The following is a 23,879-nucleotide window of genomic DNA, read 5'->3' on the forward strand; positions in this document are numbered from 1 at the left end:
CCCACTGTCGGCTATGTTTATTTCATCGCTTCAGAATATTACAAAGAATGGCGTCAGCGTCCATCTGACGCATATTGAGAAAAATAACAGGAATGTACTATGCGCTTGTATGTCTTTTTTAGAAAATATTAACTTCTATTTTATTGCACAGATGCAATTTATGTAATTATTCTCTGGGGAACGGTGGCCGATGGTCAGATAAATGTAACGATACAGTAATTGTACTGAAGAGAATCGGCGTTTATGGATTTACTGTAGATATCTTTTCACAAGTATTTGAAATGATGACCTTTATTTTATGCGCCAAAAAATAGAAAAAAAACGACAGATTTTATTTCTCAAAGACGGCTTTACAACGTATATTTTTTATCAACAAAGAGTTGTAAGTTTATTGAGTAGTATGTCTATTTTTAGTACACCTACAAATTAGTACACAAAATAACGGTATCTCTGTTTACATAGGAACATCTGTTTTGTCTCCTCTCGTAGAATTGCATAAGCAAACTTTTATGCATTACCAGCCACGAAAATAATTCAACGCTTTCTCGCTAACAACCGACATTCCAACACCTTAAATATTTCCATGTTAAACAATATACAACTCGAAAAAGGGTTGAAGATGCTTTTGACAACCGCTTTTCAGTTTACATGTCCCCGTACTGTGTTGCTGGAATATGTAGGTTTCGTAGAATTCGCGTGGAAACAATCAACGCCACAGTAATGGTCGGCTCGTTGGTCGAAGTGTTCAACTTACTAGCAGTAATACGCCACCAGAAAGTCAATACCTGGATGACGCCGTTTAGTATCTAGTGAGACGACACGTCAAAAATATAGGTGTCCACGCTGTAACTTTTGCTATCATTTACTGTGTGTCCCTGTTCAGAGATTTCCCAGTCGCTACGTGCGAACAACATCAATGTTATAGTGTTTTTTGTTGTATATGGATCACGATATACCATAAGAACACCTTTCAAATCCTTGCCCTCAAAATGCCAACGCCTTGCCGCAAGATTATAGCGTACAAGAGAGATTTGTACAGTTGTCGCGTTCCATTACCAAAAGCAGACAAGCATACAGAAGCACTTGAATTATTGAAACAAATAGAGAGACGACGAAAACAACAAAAAAAGATTGGACGAATGCTTGGGTTCCTCAGCTTGTTATTTAAATGCATGATGTGTAGGTGGGTAAATGAAACTCAGATCTGTGACTGAAATGTAGCTTAGTGAAAGTTTGTAATGGTTACAAAATAATATATGCAACGTGTCTATTACGTGGGCTATTAACAAGGGGTTGACGAAGGATATTTTTAGACTTCGTAATTGTACTGCGTGATTCTTTAATTTCAATAAATATAAGACACAAGACGGTTCATATGGGACAAGGCGTAGACGTAATCCGCCTTTTTATTTCTCAGCAGTTTGTGCAGAGCGTGCTTGTTTGGGTATGGTACCACTTTGAGTGACAAATGCTACACATGATTACCCCTAGCAGTCGTTATATATTCCAGTTGAATGCACGAGTTAACCTGCCACATGTTAGACTTCCCCATGCGAGGGCAATGCACGAATATGTCCATAGTCACAGTTGTTGAACTAACGGACAATCGACAGTGAAAGAGATGACAATTGCGGATCTCAAAAAGAAAGTAGCTTTTGTGTGTACCAAATAATGCAAAATTTCGAGAGAAAAAAACAATGTAATAGGCATTTTAATTTGTAAAAACATGTTTTTATTGTATAATCGATATTTCTTTGTATTGCTTTGCTTGTAAAATGTGCAATTTTTTTGGTAACCCATATCCTCTCGTCATTAGGCTGTACGTATGGTTACGTATTTATTTTATACATATGTGGATATTCATATCGTGGGCCACAATCTTTTGCAGGCATGAGAATACATCACCTATTTTCAACTAGGTTCATTGATATTGACTACACTAGTAAGTATGGCAAATGCCTTACATCAAATATAACAAAAATATAATTTATCTCTCTTTCACTTCTTTCACTTTTTCAGTCTACTCTCAGTAGTTCGAATCCCATGAAAACGGTCTCAGAACTGAGGTTGTTTATGAACTGCATACAAGTAGTATAATCAATGGTGAAAGTCACTATTTTTTCTCAGTCTATTGATTACCAATAGAAGCTGACTGTTTTTCCGAAGAAGGGACGTTTGCAATCAGACACCGGTAAGTGATTTATTTGTTAGCATATATACAAGATACGATTACCTTTTAGCTAATGACAACTGACATTTGCCAGGCATCAATTGCCTAATTTGCATTGAATATAATTGTTCCCTATGAAATTGAAATAAATATGAATGAATGGAAATATATTATAATTTGTCCGTTACAGCGTACCCTGAAACTGAAGTATTATTGTCGTGACACATTCTACGTTATATGGTCCAAGTTGCTATTATAGTCCTATTTTCTTTCTTTTTATAACTAATATCTAATGCATCCCCTTGACTTTTTTCTGTTACTTTATATTTTTAGCTTTCTTTTTGATGCTGCCCGTTTGCCCTTAGTGACAGATGGCCGACATCCGGCTTATACAATTTCTCAGAAAATAGGACGTGGGGCTGTTCGAAAAAACAAAACAAACGCATAACACAAAATAAATAATTCACAAAATAAATGTCAGCATGTCTTACATACAATCGTAACGAATGGAAACTACATATGGATGACACCGATCAGTGTGTTTATAAGTAGATGCTTTGATATAGTGTAATTATCCTATCAGAACCCAATACATGAACAGAGAAACTGTTATCATTTCGTTGAGTCCACACTGTCCAGTTTCGTTGTTTGCTGAGTTTTAATTTGACACATACTCTCAGTTATGTGTTCATCAAATAAATTATGTTGTCAGTTTGTTGTTTACAATCCAAGCATGCAACATAACATAAATCTGACCTGGTCCATTTCAGACTACTCGTAAGATACAACCCCGCACCATGGCAAATGCTATAACTAATTAATACCGACGGATTTAGGGACAGGCGGAATAAACATAAACGGTGAAGACACGGTCGTTTATAGCTCATTACATCGACGGCGACTGTTGGCGAGACATTGGTATGTGGTGAACGATCACCAATGTCATCACAATCCCGGTTTACATGACTCGCATTTTAAGGTGGACGCCTACTCATCAGTTATCATAACAAATGCTTAATTAACTTAACATTGCTCATTGTCATGGGTATTGTAAAACAACATCCTGTTCTGTGCTATAAATTTATATTTTTTAAGAAAATGGGCAGGATATTACGCAATAGTTGCTGTGTCGAGAACAGTTTCTGTGGAACGTGGCGATAAAGCATTATGTTATACCATATCTATCCTATTTCTGATAGATTAAAAAGAAATAAATAATGACAAAATACAACAGTCAAGCAAGATATGTACTAGTTTTACTGTATTGGACCATACAAAATATTGATAAATAAAGAAATGTCTTTATCAGATAGGAACAACTTGATACAATGGCTGCCGTTATTCAATTCACAACTAGTTGATTTTTACCACAAGAAATCGACATATGTACAACCAATATGCCGTTATGCACTGTGTGCGACATTACTTCCTTCCCCTGGAAATTCATATAATAAAACAATATATGCAGTCAGTCAAATCTCTCGAAGAACAAATAATGTTCACATCGCGTGGACTTTGGTAAACCTGAGTTTGGTCTTCTTAATTTCTGCTCGGATTAGAAAGATTTTAACGAAGAATTATAAATCAAAAGTGAATTTTTATTTGAGGTAGTTTGGTGCCAGGAGTGGTCTGAATTAATTACTTTTGTTTGTGACGGCAGACTGGTATTTATTTAAATGGATTCCTCAAAACATGACATGTAATTATGCGATTAATGCCACGTTTGGCATGCAATAAATACGAGAGTTTGTTGTAGAGTTGATGAGATTGCTAGACATTTTCATTGTAATAAAAACTGTCCCATCTTGAAGGATTGTTTTCTGTAGCGTGACCAACATTATTTTCTAATCCATGTCGGTCTGGAAATAGTTTTAGCGATAGTATTATCTAACGGACTTCTGGAATTGATGCATTAAATTCAAAGTGATATATCAGAGATAGAACAAATGACTGAAATGTCGTAATAAAAGATGAAAGTGGCCATTAAAACTACGTGTCTATGATTAAACATAGCAGTTACGTTACGTTAGTGTCACTATATTATTTGTATCTTGTTTACGCGCGATTCATTATATTCTCGCATATAAATCTAGTATACTCTTTTAACATCGTTCAATTCTTTTCAAAAGAAAATATTATATAATTGTAGCAAGCGTGTTTTTTCCCCCAAATATTCTTCCTACCTTATGCAGGCTTTCCGATTCAATCTGTCTAATGTCAGAAAAGAAAGATGTATATATAAATAAAATCCAATAATATATAAATTTCAATTAAATGAGTTTGAATTATGCTTTTAATTTTTTCTAGTCATACCACACTCATTTAAAGAAAATAATGAAAAATGTGAACTTATTTGGTGATTAGTTAATACCGTGTTGGATCACCGCTTACCTCACATATGATTCCTTCTCGTTGTTTGAGTTACCTATTTACATTTTTCCAATAATAAAATAAAGTTTTAAATATAATAAATGAAGTCATAATTTCATAGCTCATTAACATTTGCGTTACAAATAAGAACCATTTGTGATCTGTCATATGGATATCGATTCTGAAATGTATTTTAAATGAAATGGCAACGAATGCCTTAGTTAGTAGTTAGTTGTCATCATGATATATTGTATAAGAAATAATGAACAAATGGAAACACATCGAGCTACTGTCCTATATTCAGAATACTGCAATAACAATGCCTTTTATGTCTACATATCAAAGTGTTTGCTGTACTAACTGTGAGTTATATTTGAACTAAGGCCAACCAAGATTTAATATGTGCAGTGTTTTTTTTTAAATAGTTTGGAAAACAAGGATTACAAATTATCAATTATGTGTCTCAACACTTCATTACCGGACGGGTATTATATTCATAATAGTTTATGAAACAAACTCCTGTGACATTCTCAGTATTATATAATATTTGAATATTGGCAAGTTACACATTTTTATTTCCCCACCTTCAACCGTCATCCTTCACATTGCAGGTCGTGTGATTATAATTGATCCATGACGTGGTCTGAAAAAAAAAACAGTTAACAAGAGTTATAATTCATACCTTTCTCAAAATGCAAGGTATTTTACACATTGGCCATTTTTGTTTGTGCACGGACATAATGGAAATGGTTTAGGCGGTAATTATAGCACACTGTCTTGTGGTGGCATAATGAGACAAATAATCTTTATCGAGGATAAAAAACTTAACCCGGTGCATGTTACATGAATTGTAAAGCGCCACGTACGGTGTGTACTGTTTAACCCTTACAAAATGCCTGGCATTCAAAGAGTTTGCGCCCTCACACTGGAAAATGAATGTGCTAAACAATCTGACGAGAGAGGGCATAAATGCATGGGAACGTGGATTGGCGTCAGGTACCAGGGCTTGTGGTCAAAAACTAGGTTGTTACATTGTTCTGTTATAGATAGCGTTTCAAGGTAAGTGTTGCAAAACAAGTGACCTGGCGGTCGAACTACACACTGGTTTTATATTGAAAAATATTCGGTACTAAATTAACTAATTCGATTTTTTGCTGGACAAACCATGTCATACACTTGCCAAGAACATCTGATATATTGTCGTGATTCTCGTTCGGTTTCCAAAGTCTTTGGACCAGGACAAGTGAGCACATGGTGACACCTTTATGGATAATAAACGGAATAATGCATTTAATTCAGGGCTTTTCTTTGGAGAAATCCACCGTGAGATTGTTATCAATCATTTTGGCACCCCAATAAGGGATTTCAGTGTTATTGTGACCAAAATCAAAGATGGCGTCGTTCCGGACATTGAATCATACTTCTGTCTCTCCTGTTTGTATTTCTATACAAATTGCAAGTTGTTCAAAACAACTTTTGCACTATTTTAGAATAACAAGAAGTTGATTATCGGCCTTGTTCCATATATAAAAGAATTTAGGATTTGCTAACGAACAACTTTGTAATGGTTACCAGTAATCATGAGTTCGTAACTGCAAGACCTGAGACATATTTATTACGAAGAGACGAACAAGAAGAATTTCTCTTCATATTTTCATACAGTATAATGTTTGGTTGCCGTTATTTTATCACATATACCCATGACCAATGTTATAATTCAGTGACCCCCGCTTAGGTCATGTCGAAGTTCAAGTGTCCACGCCAACCCACCTGCTCTTATGCAAATAGGTCAGTACATATGTAAAATCGCACACATACTAATCAATGTTGTTGACATTCCGTGCGTACAGTAGTAATACTAACGAGTTATGTAAGTAATATAAACCAGGGGCGATAGGGCCACGCCATCGATTTAAAGCTTCCGTTGCACTTACAAAAAATACCCACAATGCAATATGCCGATGACTTCCTGTCCATCAAATACAAATGAATGTGTGTGTCAACCCACAATCACTCCACTGTTGAGAAACTGTTGTCATCCTACGCATTCTACTGAGAGTTAACCCGTGTTGTGTCAGTGTAGTGAAAACACAACCGATGAGTTGAACGTTTGTTGGCCAAACACTTGTACATTCCGTGAGTGAATGTTTATGAATACAATCACGCTTTCTGCAGTGCAATTTAGAAAAATTTAACACGGTTATAGCAGCCTCTAACAGCGTAGTTAAATACCGCGTTTGTTGTCCCCCAGATAAACACAGATAAGATTATGCTGCGTGAGGGCGCTTAATTCGCTTAAAATCACAAATTAAGACCACGGTGGCCGTGGTCGCTGGTGTGCGCCCTCGTGAGATTGTCAACTGTTTCTGATCTGATGGTGAAAAACATTTTCCCTATAAAATTAGCCCTCTAGCGTCGGAGCGCTTCGTGGCAGAAATGAGAAGGACCATTCCTTTGGGGTACCCAGCTTTGATACCTATCCTTGAAAGTAGAGCATAAATGGTGCCTTTGTAAAGATGCATTTTTTAAAAGGTTTCTATTTAATGATTCTTTTCATGGAGTGTCATCATATAATAAACACTTTGGTTCAAACAGTCGCGCAAATAAATTGACCAATTGATTTGTTTGATGCGGAAAAATTGAGAGACGTAACATGATGATTGACGAAACCGATGAAAACGCGTTGGGTATCGTTTGACAACGTGTACTAGTATATTGCTTTAATATTGACGTCACATAGAGGGCGCGATTTATACGAAAAGGAGTATGAACTCAGGCTACTAGCCGATATGTCAAGATTTATTCTATTAGCACTTCACATGTATTTGCGTGAGACATGGTTTTGGATTAATTTATGAAACCCCAAAATTATGAACCATAGAGACAAGTGCTACAGGTGTATACAAATATGAAATGCAGAAGTCATTCTACATATTACAGTCACGCTAAAACGATCATTAATAAAAATTAAAATATTTCTTAGATAAACAAAAAAAAAGAAGTGCCGACTTTACTTGTGTGTTGCTTGAATCAGTAACAAGTTGTATAAATTATAGATGTAAAATGTCTCTATTTATTGTACTATTGCAAAACAATAATGCACAAATTGGTGTCAACACTGTGACTCGGCAACAAGATATTTGCATATATTTTCAGTCGATCAATGCTTCCTCCAAGTCTTCTTCGATTACTTCTGAAATTTACAATAGAACAAAAGATAATTGCACTATATACCATATACACAGAATATTCAAATGTTCTTACATAACGCGTGTATCACAGATTCCCCGGGGTCCTTCCCAGAGGTCTTTGTTTACAATCAAATTATGCAGTTATTTAAATAAAGCGAACAGTATATTCAACAATTAACCGTTTCACTCCCGCGGTTAAACATGAATAAATGTATTGCTCGGACGAATACAACACTCTGTCGGTAACCGGTCGAGAATGTCTCGTGTTTTTCACAACTTCGCGTCTTCTTTTGTTAAACTCACCTTTGATCAAAGACTTCAGGAATGATCTAACTTCATCGTCGACGTCATTCACTTTGTTGCTGATTCCGTGCCTGTTACAAGGGAAATGAAATTACAGCTATTCAATGTGTCATTGGCTGGGGTACACGTGATCTAACCTAATACACACAACTAAATAATTCCGAATAGCAGTCAAACAGTTGATTATTTGTTTAAAGTGATTGCTATTCAGGGTTGACAACGCTATTGCAAAAACAAAAAAACAAAAAAAAAACGTGCGTGCGTGAAAGCATCCTATTGCAAAGTAGTCCAATAGAGTTCAAACAAATGAACATACTAAAAACTACATATCGTATGACTCGTTATAATAAGTTAATTCCAACAACACAGAAGCCAGTAAACAATCGAAACAAATCGCCTTTCAAGTTAAAGTGAAAATAACATTCCAGAGAAAGCGAGTTAAAGTGAAAATAATATTCCAGAGACAGCGAGCTCGAGACTTACGTGCGTATGCCCATATAGTCACAAAAGGTCAAGGTGTGTGTAGATTAGGGAACGTAGAAAATATATTTACCCGGCGTTATCATTTATAGTTTTTTCCTCGATTCCATCCAGTCCATTCTCGGTGATATCTTTTGAACCATGACAGAACCTACTCATTTCCATTCCCGGGATACATCGTGATCGATAAAGTCTGGTGAGTAGCTTCTTGTCCAACCCGTTGGTTGGTTGACATAATATTACAACACATACTGTTAAACATAACAACACGCGGAGTAAACTAGCCATGATACTTGTAGGTTACTGTATCGATCAATGCAAAACAGCTCGAAAGTTGAGGGGAGAACACTACGGTAAACTACGGCGGCCGACGTATTTATGCCAAAAGGTTTACATAGCAACAAAGCCATAAACAAGAACACCAGCAAAAAGATGTTTGGCTGACGCGATAAAAAGTATTATCCAATCACAAACCGGGGTTAGTTTTCATAAATGACTGCAAGGAACAAAACTGGCATTGTTCCTTCATTCGAGGCTGCAAGTAAGAAAATAAATCACCCACATCCGAAACGAAACATATATCAACAATGGCGTGCCATGGGCAACGTAGACTTTGCTTTCACTTGGCCGTAAGAAGTATGGGAGTATCACATTCTCATTAATTCACGCGTGATCACGCTGAACCAATCCGAGTACACTGTGACAATAGCTTGTTGCTGTAATGGAACCCAAATTTGAAGAACCATACAACTGGTAAATAATACTGGTAAACATTCTAGCATTTGATTACTTATCTCTCCAAGCCAGCAATACTTTCTCTTAGTAGATATATGGAGGTTATTTCACCCAAATCATCGTCATTATACCTGGCGACAAAAACCGACCTTTAATACAATGTTTACTTGAAAGTTTCGCGCATAGAATTGTGGTCACTTATGTTATAGCACAAGCCTATGACATATTGGAAAAGATATTTTGGTTACTTCAATCAAAGTCAATGGAAACGAATATATTCATTTCCATATGTATGTACAATAGATACAAGAAAACGGATATTTCAAGTCAAATTTTTGCACAACATCATTTTTACACGAACAATTCTTTTTAAAATTCTAATTCAAAAGTAAACAGCTCTCACTGCGTATTTTGTAAAAGAGAAATTGATACGGTGTGTCAACGCTTCTGGTTTTGCGAAGCCGCATTTGCATTCTGGCAGGAATTTATTCTTTGAATCTTTGATAATTTTGAATGGGTTACAATTTTGAAAAAACCTGATATTTTTATTGAACAATTAATTATTTTGGGGAAAAGTTACATTGATTATTGTCACCGAAATCAGCTATTGAAATTGACATTGTATTTAAAATTTAACAATGTGAATGACTAGCCTCTGACAAAAATATGTTGGATAAACATGCACATACTTTTGAATAATTAGCATATTATGTAACATAACTAATCTGAACGAGATGTCTTTTTTTGTCTTTCGTACTTTTATATTGTGTATAATGGTCTGGGCTCTGTATGTATATCAGGTTAGGAATATATTCATGAGTATCCTGTAGTAAAAAAAAACAATACACAGGAACAATGTTTCACCACAAAAACTGCAAGACATGCCGATGAATGAAATGTTCCCTGCTATCACTCATTTTCGGTACGTTTTTTTTTCAAAAACATAATCTTCCCCAATCCAACTCTTAAATGCACAAATATCGCACCAAGATGAATAGAATATAAAGGTGGCAAATCAGTAAAAATTCCAGTATATCTCCCGCTTATTCGTTTCAAAGAGTAAACCACAAATGCGCTATTATTATGTTTATCCTGGAGGTGGAGCCAGGGTAGACTAGATTATTTCAGCCACAAGTTGCACTAAATTCCACATCATTTCGTCATCCACGAATAAAAATACACTTCTAAGTGTTGTTTTAAACTTTCCGGACATATCTTTTTATTTAGATTGTAATTGTTATACGATTATTTCTCACACACTTTTATTTTTTTTACAATGTTATTTTGTATGAAAATTATAACAGTATAGCCAACTGCAGTAACATGCTTCTTAACATACACGAAATATCCTTGGTCAACAAAAACCTGAATAGCAAATGGTACGTCAAAATAAAATCCAATTTAATGATGCAAATCACCAGAAAAATAATAAAAATAGAGAATGTATTTTCAATAAATTGAAAAAAATAAATACACGAGATAATAAGAGAAATGGTAACGGAAAAAAAATAGTTCAAAGGTTTATTTAAAAATATTGAACTCAGGAAATTGCTTATTAAGTCTATGTAACCATTCATTGAGAATTGGCACAGGACGCCATACTCAATTGCTAGTAAACGAAAATATGTGTGTTCACTTTAACACAGATCAGATAGTAGTTGAGCAACATTTTGTGATACCCCCCCCCAACAAAAAGACCAACACTGAACAACTTTATTTACGGAAGCAAGGAAAATACCCACGTTGTGTGCATTATTATTGCCCACTCCAATAGATCAATGGGCTCAATTATCACTGGTGACGTCATCGACTCGTCTTCTGACGGAGTAATGACGTATGCATAAAAGATGTTTGTCACCTACTTCAGAGCCCGTTTTATACCCGATATAAAGGGCATTCAGCCGAACATACAAGCCGTTTTTATCCCTGCAAAGAACAGTAAAAGCCAGATCTCTGCTTTCATGTAAGTGATTAAATAAATAAATGTTTTGTATATTTCTTGGTTAATGACTTTCGCAAAAATATGTGTTTACAATTGTATAGAATATTTTAACTGGTTTTCCTCCTACCACTGACCAGATATGTTTGCATTTAAAGTTTTGGTAATTTTACTTTGTTCTTACAAAATTCATCAAATATTAGTGAGAGAATTAAAATAATAAAACAAAATAATAAAAGGTTGGCTATTTTGTAATATTTTCTTTGTTTATATATTGTAACTTATCCTCTCTTAATATTTTGTTTAATATGTAATCATCTTCAAATTTGTATTTTCGCAATGTAAATCACTACGGTAATAAAAAATCGTTAATTTTGTCACGGGGATGAGGAACGTGACTCCAAAAATATATATGTATATATATATATATATATATATATATATATATATATATATATATATATATATATATACATCATTACCGTACTATTCAATTAATGTATGAGTATCTTAGTATTGTCCCAGTGTCAAAGTTCAAATGATAGAATGACGTATTGTGAATTATAAATCATCGGGGACATGACTTCCGGGATACTCTAAAAATTAATTCGCCTATATATGAATTCTATGGAGACCCACAGTTACAACAAGTCGCCATGTCAGATGTATCTAAGTACGTAATCTCCCCCGCGGGATGTGCTATATTTGAACCTGACAGATGAATCATGATCGTTAATGGAGACAAGTAGTTGTTTCAATCAGAATTATACTTGCTGCTCTCAAGGGAAAATGCATTCTAGCGAATTTATCAGAAAAATTCTTAATTTGAAAAATCGGGTTGCAGTGAGATTGAAGATTTTGTAGAATAATTCTGTTGGCGAAAAATAAATATGCGTTGCACAATATAAACGAATACATAAACTCCTAATAAGATACTATTCAATGTCTGGGGATAATTAAAAACACAATTTCTAAAAGTGGGTATAATGATTCAGAATATCCCGGCGAACCGACTGAACTGTTGAAGTCTTAGTGCATAGTTCAGTACTCGCGTTTTCTACAGTAAGAAAGTGAACCCCCTTATGCTGAAATAGGCACTCCAAAAAACATCGACCCACTGTTGATTTTAGTTAATTTTCCGTTTAGCTTCGCATCTAATCTACTGATATATTCAACCGAGATGAGAACCGCACTACATAAAACATCAAATCATTAGATATTTAACATAAAATAAGAGTTCGCTTCGTCTTTCCATGTTGTAAAGTGCTTATCCAAAGACAACCATTGCCGACATGACGACATTTGACAGCAAATTTTTATTTTGGACCACGACGACAATATGATACACATTTGTTTCAAATGTTTTTTCAAGTCTGAATTAATTTTACTATGATATGAGAAACGAATCTTTGATGTAATAAGATAAACTTCAGCAATGATTTATATCTGTGTTCATTTTTCAAAACATCGGTAAGGGCGCAATCAGTAATGACGACCTCCATCTATGGGGTACGTCACTCACTCAATTACCAAAAGAAATTGAGAGAAAAGGATATTTTACTGAGAAAAAACATTTTAATTATCCAATGAATCTTGCGATAATTATCATGAAAAAAAACTATTTACTAGTCCAGGTTGAAAGGCAAGTCACCATTGATCAACAGCATTGCTATAATAAAACAAATCGGATATGGGGTTTTCATGTTTCAGATTTATTATTATTTTTATAACAATTATAAATTATTTTACTTTTTTAAATGTCTTTCGGCTGCAATTAGAGATCTTTTTTAGTAGCCTTTGGTGAATTTGTTTGTGGTGCCTAAACTCCTAATCGGTGCACAAAGTTTGGTGCAATATGTAAAACCAGTTCAAACGGAGGGAGGCGGAAGTTCATTGTTTCACTTAGCTTCTGAAATTGTGCAACACGTGTGCATCTATTTTGGGTGTTCATTCATTGTGTAGACTTTTTTTAACAGCTTCCCATAAATATGGCTGCAAAATTCATGGGAGAAACAAATAAATGTAAATTATTATTTCCCGTTATGGCTTTCTAAATTCTATTTTGAAAGACATTATTTTTATATTTTGATTAAATAGGTGCATATTCAAATTGGGATTTCTTGGGTACCGAGTTTTATACCAGGTTGATATTTGATGAGCATGTATCTGCGAAGCAGGTTGTTATATTGGTTATTGTAATTTTCTCCATTATATGCGAATTGGATTTTTTTTTCATACTATGTCAGAAATTTCTCATACATTTTCCATGTAAATTGATTTGGATTATAAATTAAAAACCTTTTGACCTTTTCTTTGCGAATTTGTTTATGGCGATATATAGTGAGTCATTGGTATGTAATTTAAATTCTCATAGCATCATGAAGTGATTGCTGAATTTTTTGAACTAAACCTTTGAACATTTTTTCAAGAACTACCAGCCCGTTTGCTTTGATATTTGGCATGATGGTGTCTTAGGTGGGCGTTTGTTCATTTCGTGGCGATATCAGTTATTTCCTATTTCGAGAAAATATTTTTATCATTTTTTTTGTGAGAAATAATATTCTCGACTTATTTTAAAATCAACCCAATTGCTTGGAAACTTAATATGTAGGGGCACTTAGTCGGTGTTTTTGTGGTCAGAAGTTCAAGGTTATAATATTTATTTATGTAAATTCAGTATCAAACTACAGTGGGGAATAGCCAGTAACTTCAAACCTGGGGCACATGTTTCTCATGTAAACCACATGACACGACAAAAGACTGGGGACTCATGAGTGGTAAGCATTACGATATATATATGCTAATAACCTAACTAGACGATCACCGAAGGTGGCGTAATTCAACGTATAATGAGATGGTTACGACATGCAGAAAATATATATCAGTACGATTCCAAGCACCAGGCTGCGGAAGGATTAATTGTATGTACGTATTTGGGCTTGTCAGCCATAACCATTAAATACAACTTGAATCGAGAAACATGTCGAAGTACTTCCTGGTCTAATGGAGTTTAGTAATTCGCATTTGTTGAAGGGGGATAATGCTTCGAATCACATAAGAGCATTTTAACATGTGATTTAAACATTTTCAGAAAGCAAAAGCACCAACGATATTTCAACCAAAAACAAACGAAATGTCAACCCAAAACACCAGCGTCAGACTCTAGCGCAAAGTGCTAAATGTATAATGTATCGACCATACACAGTACATTTATTAGAAACAATAGAAAAATAACCCACACACTTCGTCACCGTTACCGTTTATCGATTTTAGTAATAATAAACAGCTTTATTTAATACTGTATTTTGTACGTGTACATATCATGTACCTACCATATGTTCAGTAACAGATGACTGGTGGTGCCTCAATGTCTATATAAAGTGCTATTCAATATGGTGATTACCACACACCTGTGCGAATTTGCGTATAATCTAAACCTCTAAGTCTTTAATAATATATAACTATTTCACGATTGTTTAAAAATGCCATACAAATATTTAATTCAAGATGCCTTTTGTAAACGGTGTTTTCTCACAAGATTATGTGTTCGAGAGATTGGTAATATCTGACGTGTGCATGCTCATTCAACGATTGGAGTATACTATCAGGACCATGTGCACAGGTGGCATGTTGGTTAAAGAATCAACAACTACTTCAAGTTGAACTGAATGCCGTTTAGATTTTCTGAGGGAAAATGAGAACCGAAAGAATTGTACGTATGTTGTTATTGTTACTCCCTTGCAAAACGTGTGGGAATGTAATTGATAGCCAACGTCGGCAGCTGAGTGGTGCATTTTCATTTGAAGCGGTCTCCATTCATTTTATTATGTTGGCAGGATAAATGGTTTAACTGACATTCACGCATTTACAGGAGCAGAGAATTTCATAATGCATAAATTCATTGACACGATCTGAGTTACTGGCTAAGATAGAAACTTTAGGAAGAATTTAACAGAAAAGGGCAGTTCGTGTTACTGGTAAGTGGGCCATTTACCGTTTCCGGTTAACACATGCGTTTTATTAGTCCCCGTTCGGACGCAGTCCGAAAACGGGGACTTATGTTTTGCCCTGTGTGCGTCCGTCCGTCCGTCCGTCCGTGCGTCCGTGCGTCCGTGATCACCTGTATCTCGAACATGCATGGACCGATTAAGTTCAAACTTCACTCATACATCACACATTATATGGGACATATGCACATGCATTTTTTCATGATCCAATTAACGATAGCCAAATAGCGGCCATTTTAAGGCCGAAAATGCATCAAAATCGCACATTTTCACCATTCCGGACCCGGATCTCAGTTATGCATGGACGGATTTCATTCAAATTTGGTACATACATTAAACATAATAGGACCTTGATGCACGTCATTTTTTTTCGGATCAAGTTCGAAATAGCCGACTGGCGGCCATTTTGTTTTAAAGAATTCAGTTCTGGATCCGTATCCGAGACATGTCTGGATTGATCAAGTTCAAACTTCACACACACAAGGTACATCATGTCACAAATATGTATGTGCATTTGTTTCATGATCTCATTAACGATAGCCAAATGGGGGCCGCTTTAAGGCCGAAAATGCATTGAAATCGCACATTTTCACCATTCCGGACCCAGATCTCAGTTATGCATGGACGGATTTCATTCAAATTTGGTACATACATTAAACATAATAGGACCTTGATGCACGTCATTTTTTTTTTTCGGATCAAGTTCGAAATAGCCGACTGGCGGCCATTTTGTTTTAAAGAATTCAGTTCTGGATCCGTATCCGAGACATGTCTGGATTGATCAAGTTCAAACTTCACACACACAAGGTACATCATGTCACAAATATGTATGTGCATTTGTTTCATGATCTCATTAACGATAGCCAAATGGGGGCCGCTTTAAGGCCGAAAATGCATTGAAATCGCACATTTTCACCATTCCGGACCCAGATCTCAGTTATGCATGGACGGATTTCATTCAAATTTGGTACATACATTAAACATAATAGGACCTTGATGCACGTCATTTTTTTTTCGGATCAAGTTCGAAATAGCCGACTGGCGGCCATTTTGTTTTAAAGAATTCAGTTCTGGATCCGTATCCGAGACATGTCTGGATTGATCAAGTTCAAACTTCACACACACAAGGTACATCATGTCACAAATATGTATGTGCATTTGTTTCATGATCTCATTAACGATAGCCAAATGGGGGCCGCTTTAAGGTCGAAAATGCATTGAAATCGCACATTTTCACCATTCCGGACCCGTATCTCAGTTATGCATGGATGGATTTTGTTCAAATTTGGTACATACATTAAACATAATAGGACCTTGATGCACGTCTTTTTTTTCCGGATCAAGTTCGAAATGGCCGACTGGCGGCCATTTTGTTAAAGAATTCAGTTCTGGATCCGTATCCAAGACATGTCTGGATTGATCAAGTTCAAACTTCACACACACATGGTACATCATGTCACAAATAGATATGTGCATTTGTTTCATGATCTGCTTAACAATAGCGGAATGATGGCCATTTTAAGGCCGAAAATGCATCAAAATCACGTATTTTCACAATTCCAGAACCGGATCTCAGTCATGCATGGATGGATTTTGTTCAGATTTAGCACAATGTGTTGTACATATGCAGGTGCATTTCGGTCATGATCTGCTTTGAATGTACATGTCACTCAAATATGAACGGAACGGGGACGTGTCATTGACAATGACTTGTTAATATTAACTTTTATAAACACTTAAAATACTATTTACCATCAGATATTTTCGATTCATATATCGCACTACTCGAAACAAAAATAATAATTAATTAAACATTACTTACTGGATTTTCATAATAATAATAATTAAAAAACGCGACACTTTTCAAAAAGCATGACTATGACCTGCCTCGTTTGTGATATTGGGATTCTACGCGAATAGTGCATGTTTTTCTCAAACAAAATATTATGCACTGGATAAAAAATTCTAAAAGTTGAAAACTTGTTTCTTGGTCAACACATTAAACACTATACATTATCATTTCATCTGAACCAGCTTTATACACTAAAACTTGGTTCTGCGACACGTGTTTGTTTTGGGATTATCCACAGAACGGGGGGTGGCAAATCAAAGAGATTAACTGAAGACTGAGCAAGAGGTGACACGCGCCAGAATTAGACACTAAGATTAGGCGCCAATGGATCTAAAGCGATGCGACTGGCGTCATATATATACACGCCCACATACTTGCCCACTGCGCTTGTCATCGCTGTGCATCTGTGCTCGTGAGTGATTTCTAACCCGCTACGTGCAAATAACATCAACGCTTTAGTGTTTCTAGTTGTATCCATAAGTAGATGTTTTACTTGACTTGATATCGACAAGAATTTATTAAGTCTAATATGAGAGCAAAACCAATTACACACATGTCGTGGAACATCGTGATGTACCCCTGTCATCGGATTTGCCCAACAATAAAGCAGGTATGCATGTTTGTCAAAGGTGCTTACATCTCAGGATATATATTAGACTATTTAATTATTGTGAGAAGGTCCAGGATTGTATTTGGCTTTGCAAAATATCGCTAACTAATTAAGTATGGCTGTTATCACAGTTCTTTCATATATGTGCAGATACATTAGATTGCCATAACTGTTAGTATAAAACAGTTGTATCTGTATCTGATAGTACCATTACTATTCTCTCGTCGATTTCACTCACTTTCATGTCGGACTTGACGTTTTCTGTCAATTAGGTCAACATCTGCCCATTTCAATCTGTAAACCATGTGCTACTAATCTTAATTTTGTCGATGATGCGGGTTTTATTGTTATATGAATTTATTTTTTGTTATTTTCCACTGAGGATTCCACCTTCTCTTGTAATTATTTTCGTTTTTTGAAAACTTGTGAATTGAGTTTAGCTTGAACCTATATTTATTTAATAACACTCACTCACTCATTCCCTGATGGATGGAACTATCACACAGAATTAAAACTTGGAGGGAGGGGGCTCAGAAACTAAAACAATTTACAGGAAATACATTATTTGAAAGGGGTTTAGAGAAAACTAACTAAGATTTGCATTCTTCAATTTCAAATGTGATTAATTGTGCCACGTTTATGCAAATCAATGGCACCCAAAAAGTTTTATTCCTTCTGTAAAACTAGATTTTTGCGTCATTTGTTGTTTTATTTTACTTTGTTCTTTTGGAGCAGAAATATGAGCTCTGTATCGAACAGGAAACTGCGACGACCACCGCCCCTTTAACTTCACGACACAGAGCAATGCATTTACGTCGAGAAGCACTCCGTCGATAGAGGGCGTTAAGAAATCTACAAAGAGAGAACTCCTGGAACTAATTTATTAGCACGGTATTAGTCATTTCGACGCGTTGTTTCAATGTACGACGTCACAAATAGGATGATCGTTAATTTTACGTCATAAAATATTGGAAGTGGGCGAAGAAGAGTTATGTATAAGACTGCATGGCATTACCGTTAACCTCGTAGCCACTTTACTTACTGAATTGACATTATGATGATAAATTAATAGTGTAAGAATAAACAATGTTGTCCATTGTGCAATCCTAGAATTGAAAAGTTTTTTTTGAGAAAAATGTTCTTCATAGCATTTGTTCCGCTAAATAATACAATAAAGTATACGTATACAATTAGAAAATCAGAATGTGCCAGTATATCACCAACATTGACAAATTGTCTTATATAAGTCTTAAACTAAAAAACAAATCGTGACTGCACAATTTTGCCCCTTGAAACTTTATACGAAAGTACCCACCACTTAAAACGTCTATACGATTTATTTTCATCTAATAACGTCACGTCCATTCATTAAATACAAAAAAGTACTTCTCATTCCGCGATGATGGCATTCTTACCAGTCATGAAATCATTGTAGATATGTTATAAGAAAAAAAACATTTCAATAACTCTCAAAATAATTGTGACATCACACATGTGTGAAAGTAAAAGAAATGGTGGATAGTTTTTTTATCTTGGGTTTCATAGATTCATAGAACCACCTTAGTTGTATATCTACACAGAATCATTTCATGCGGTAATCACCAATGGTCTAATCCATCACGTCTTGCACAACCCCAAAGTAAGGCGTAGTATCACGCGCCTTGTTCTCTACTGTAATGGCCGACTGCACAAGGAAGATAAATTTATTCACTTTGCACATCATTCGCGCCACCGTAACAGATTTGATGCGTTTCCTGTTGCCACCGTCTTAGTTCGACGCCGTTATGGTTCTATTACGTGCTTCGACAAGTCGGAAAGTCACATTTCCTTGGGGGGGCATAAGGAGTTCGACGTATGTTTTCTCATGTGGTACATATCTGGATGTTTTGTTCCTGCTGTTCGTTGTCCTCATTAATTGTCACCTGAATGTTGGCCGTTTTATATAGTTTAATTGTTTTGATGATTTATCCTAATGTTTTCTCGTGATACACCACACAGTACAGCGCGATTGGTCACACAATTCAATGCGTCACTGCCACGGCTAGGGGCGACACCAAGTCAATAATTAGACGTGATTAGTCAAGTGATAACACATGAATAAATTATATTGCCCCAAGTGATGCACCTGTGCATGTTGAATGAGGTTTTCTCGAATACACTTCATGAAAGCTGTTTATTTCATCAAAATATTTCCTTAGTAAACACGGAACACTTCAAAATCACTCTCTGGCAGTTTTATCTTACTGATTATAATGTAACAATATACAACGAACATAATTATTAGATGTTATGTTTTAGGAAATTGACATTTGTTAATCAGGAGCTTTTGCCAAAACCTCAAATTGGTCAACGAGAACGAGGCCAAATGCAGTGCTCAAGTAATATAAAGACAAAATACGTACTGATTACGTACATGGACCATTGTTGTAAATTACAGTTCCTGTATAGAGAGGGCGGTGTGCCACACAGGTCACATTTCGACTAAATTGTATATTTGCAGGTGCTGTTTAGAATCAATGAAATATATTCATTACAGAATATCTGTAAACCAGATGAGACGTTTCACCAGTCAATGAGAGCATAAGATGTTTAACTAATAGACAAACTACTTATTTTAGGAACGGAAATAAATCTCTACGAGGGAGTTGCACAAGCTGTACAAATGATTGCAATCGTGTCCAAATTATTTATCGAATATACTACACGTGCTTTTTAAGAAATAATTTACGGTAATTATGCTTGTTTCATTGGTGGGGTTAATGCGAAATACCCCTCCCCCCGGTGTTAACTGTGATTGAATTAAAATAAATTGTGGCCGTAGGGAAATTATGTGTAATTTGTTGGACTGCTCGTGCCGCTCAACTGCCAGACTAATTTGTCAGAGTATGTGATATTGGGAAACATAGAAACCCTCTCCATAATATTTACATATATGCGCGATACATTAGCACTAAATTTTAGTCAGTTTGAAACAAGAATACTAGGCTACTAGAATACCTGAATGGCGTCCATCATGTAATTGTACTAATTTCTAACGGGTGTTTATTAATTTTTAAAGTGACGACATTCTGATTAAAGAGCCAAAGTCCTCGCGCCGCGACCTAAATGTGCCCCATAGGATAACAAAACAGATGCCGAATTAATCGAGTTATGGACATAGAGTTACAAAAATTACAATATTTTAAAAACCACGCCACACACAAATTGTAACTCGATGATCACTTAACAGTACTTAAATTTCTTTTGTTTTGTTCACACTGCTTCGCCCCGTTGCTGTCAGTACATTGCTGTGCATATTAAGTGGCGATGAGCGTATTCTGAAACGTCTACATTCCCAATCCCTCAGAGCAGGGGTTATAGGTACATACTATGCATTTTAACTGTAGAGGTATTCGTAAAATAATAAATTACAAAATATTGTACCAGCTGTAAATGTGGATGGAGATTCTACACGGTTCCATCGGGTTATAGAAACAATATGAACTGTAAACAAGCAGCCAGTCGGCTGAGATAGCTCCGCTGTCAGCAATGCACATTTCAATAAAAGAACAGAAGATATCATTAGAAAATGAACAATATGTATAGTATCAAAGCAATGGGACTTGCTGTTTTCAACAAGAATTCAAAAATATAACTTTTCACCAAAAATGGCAAAAATAATCATCAAAATTAGAGAATTAAGGATATCATTAGAAAATGAACAAATCTGAGAAAGGTCTACCCAAGGTACATATACACTAAGTATTAAAGCATTCAGGCTTGTAATTTTCAAGAAGAAGTCGAAAAAGTAAAACATTGACACGGACGACGACGGACAATCACTCATATGATAAGCTCCGCTCGACAAAGTCGACAGCGGAGCTAAAAACGATATTCTGAATTTAGCTTAGTGCTGCATTGTGATCCAACCAAATGTTGGATGCATCTGTTTTGTATTCTACTGCGGGCAGTTTTTTGTACTCGAGGCTACAATTTGAATGCAACACAATATATTTATTTTACGCCAGGTTTCAACACATTTTTGCCATGCTATTTTATTTGGGAATTGTATATGCCCCTGTCAGATGTTACATGAAGTGTAGGATCGTGCAGGAGGCATATTAACTCACAGAGACATACTCGACAATGGTAACTACACATGTTATGTAACGGCATTACTAAAGGAAAATTATAATCTGCAATCACATTGTAAAACACTTTTCTGCCCCGGTTCGTCTTAGAAAACGTATTGGTACCCACAAATGAAAACAAGCATATACTGCATTGAAAGAAAAGATTGTTATTTATTGGCACTTCAACGAGTGTGCTACTATTTCGTGAAACAGAATATAAAATACAATTTATTATCTACGACGATACTATAAACACTTAAGTGATTGTGAAATAAACAACAGGAAATCACAGATTAAAGCAAGTGCCAGCAATTGGAAATTGTGCACACGAGACGCATGGAACTAATGTTACACAATTCTTTGTTGGTCACGACCAAAAAATAAGTACAAATCCACGATTAAATTCTTCACAAAACGTACTATGTACAGGTTGTGTAAATGGATTGACGCCGGATGAATCAGACAGCGCGTATTCACATTCAACTGACATCGCTGTGCACTAAAGCAGAACATTTTGCGACGGGCTTTTCCTCAAAATTTCCGGATTTCAAAAAGTCGAAAACAAAAACTCACGTTTTTAAACCACTGATGGTATTAAAATTGTTCCTCTTCCGATAAAAAAAAAACATTCAACAAAATTATCAAAATCTGTTTCGTGGATATTCTCCAGGCTTTTTTTTCGTTAAACGGTCGACAGCGTCGCGAAATCTCGTTTGAATAATTAGGTCGTATTTCCTTTCTTCCAAACGAACGCGCCGCTTCAGTACGGTTCCACGCTGTAACCTACATATATCTCTCCCCTTGCTTTAGTGCACAGCAATTCACATGCTAGCTGACTCTGTGTGTGTGTGTGTGTGTGTTTTTTCTCGCATTGGCGGTGATACGTGGCAGAGTGACGAGCAAAACGTGTAATGTCTGGTACGGGCGTCGACGTTGTACGTTTTTCTCTGTCCGCTCTAACTTGTAGTGTCATTGGATGAAAGTCTGCTGGCATCGGTCACTAAAAACCTGGCAAAAAAAACGGAAAAGTGTTTAATTTGGCACGGTGAATTGAACCTATTTATGAATTAGAGAACAGAACGTAATGGCCAACATTTTACGATGGGGTGCTAGGTTTGTTCTTTCAGGACAGAGAGGGGCTGTGGTTCTATGGTCGAATCATGTCGAAAGACGCGTCTACATATTCTGATATACAGATTTGTTCGCCTTTACTGTGTATTATTCATACATTCTTCGTATTATTTGTAACTGTAACCTAGCCCCCTGTATTGGTTGGCATATTCATTGTATGTCCAGCATATGACGGGGCAGTAAAAACAATGATCTTTATACAATAGCAAATTAACCATTATGTAATTGCACGCAAAATTCAAATCTATATTTGCAAGCCCGTGAGATCACAATCATGCCACAAGTGCGTTTAACGGCTCGGATAAGTTCACCGTCATGATCGTGACCAGAAACTTAAGCTAAAAGAGAAATAACACTCAAAGCGCACCGCTTTTCCGATGTTCTAATGAAAGATCTACTCACGTGTTTGTTATCATTTATCTGTGTAAACTATTTCTCGAGTTCTCCATCACGTTCCTGTCCCAGGAGCTCTGTAACCAAGACGCAAGGCAAATAAATTTAAACTTTGTTCTGTATCTAGGGGGTTTGGGGTTAAAACGAACAGATCGCGGCGATGTGCATATTTCACGTTCGGATTATTTTGCCATGGTCTACCCAGGGGATTATTGGGAACTGTCAACGTACGTTATATATATTTATATTGAAGGTAGTTTCTAATGGTTTATAGTAAGCATCTCGTTTTATTGTAATAAGCGTATTCTTATCAGGAACATAATCTTAATAATAATAATACAGTTTTTAATGAAGTCAATAAACATGGACAAAATTAAGGTATTAGCTGCGCCTCGGGCCATGCGGATTAGATGCGTCCGTGAATCGCCAATAGATGACACGTCCGTCCACAGGGTTTGTAAGACGCCAATATTAGCGTGATTTGTCAGATACGCCCATTGTTAAAATGGTTTGTCAGACGCTAACGCCTGGTTAAACAGATACATCTATTGGTTGTGAGAATTATAGGAATATTTACTTTTGTGAT

General features: G+C 35.9%; 2 protein-coding genes and 1 long non-coding RNA gene across 6 annotated transcripts in view; 1 reads left to right on the forward strand and 2 right to left on the reverse strand.

Moving 5' to 3' along the window:
• Positions 1-7,590: 7,590 nt before the first annotated feature.
• Positions 7,591-9,032, reverse strand: LOC100366411 (uncharacterized). The gene is made up of 3 exons (XM_002736983.4): positions 8,588-9,032; positions 8,035-8,105; positions 7,591-7,733 (listed from the first exon to the last, which is right to left on the reverse strand). The coding sequence occupies exons 1-3, from the start codon at positions 8,800-8,802 to the stop codon at positions 7,693-7,695; spliced, it is 327 nt and encodes a 108-aa protein (XP_002737029.1). The 5' UTR covers positions 8,803-9,032; the 3' UTR covers positions 7,591-7,692.
• A 5,703-nt stretch (positions 9,033-14,735) lies between these two features.
• The window catches only part of LOC144356246 (uncharacterized), a 55,050-nt gene continuing 45,906 nt past the window's right edge, over positions 14,736-23,879 (forward strand). Inside the window, exons 1-2 of the long non-coding RNA XR_013421411.2 lie at positions 14,736-14,900; positions 15,025-15,165. This is a non-coding gene — a long non-coding RNA (uncharacterized LOC144356246). The remainder of the gene's footprint in view (positions 14,901-15,024; positions 15,166-23,879) is intronic.
• Positions 21,921-23,879, reverse strand: part of LOC100379065 (uncharacterized) — a 40,467-nt gene continuing 38,508 nt past the window's right edge. For all 4 annotated transcript variants that reach the window (XM_085493754.1, XM_006819227.3, XM_078011111.2 and 1 more), the window contains exons 3-4: positions 23,303-23,370; positions 21,921-22,777 (exon numbers count right to left, since the gene is read on the reverse strand). In XM_085493754.1, coding sequence (XP_085349880.1) covers positions 23,330-23,370 — 41 coding nt within the window. In that variant the 3' untranslated portion in view covers positions 21,921-22,777; positions 23,303-23,329. The remainder of the gene's footprint in view (positions 22,778-23,302; positions 23,371-23,879) is intronic.

This window comes from Saccoglossus kowalevskii, chromosome 2 (assembly GCF_978046115.1).
Source record: "Saccoglossus kowalevskii chromosome 2, keSacKowa6.1, whole genome shotgun sequence".
Classification (NCBI taxonomy): Eukaryota; Metazoa; Hemichordata; class Enteropneusta; family Harrimaniidae; genus Saccoglossus; species Saccoglossus kowalevskii.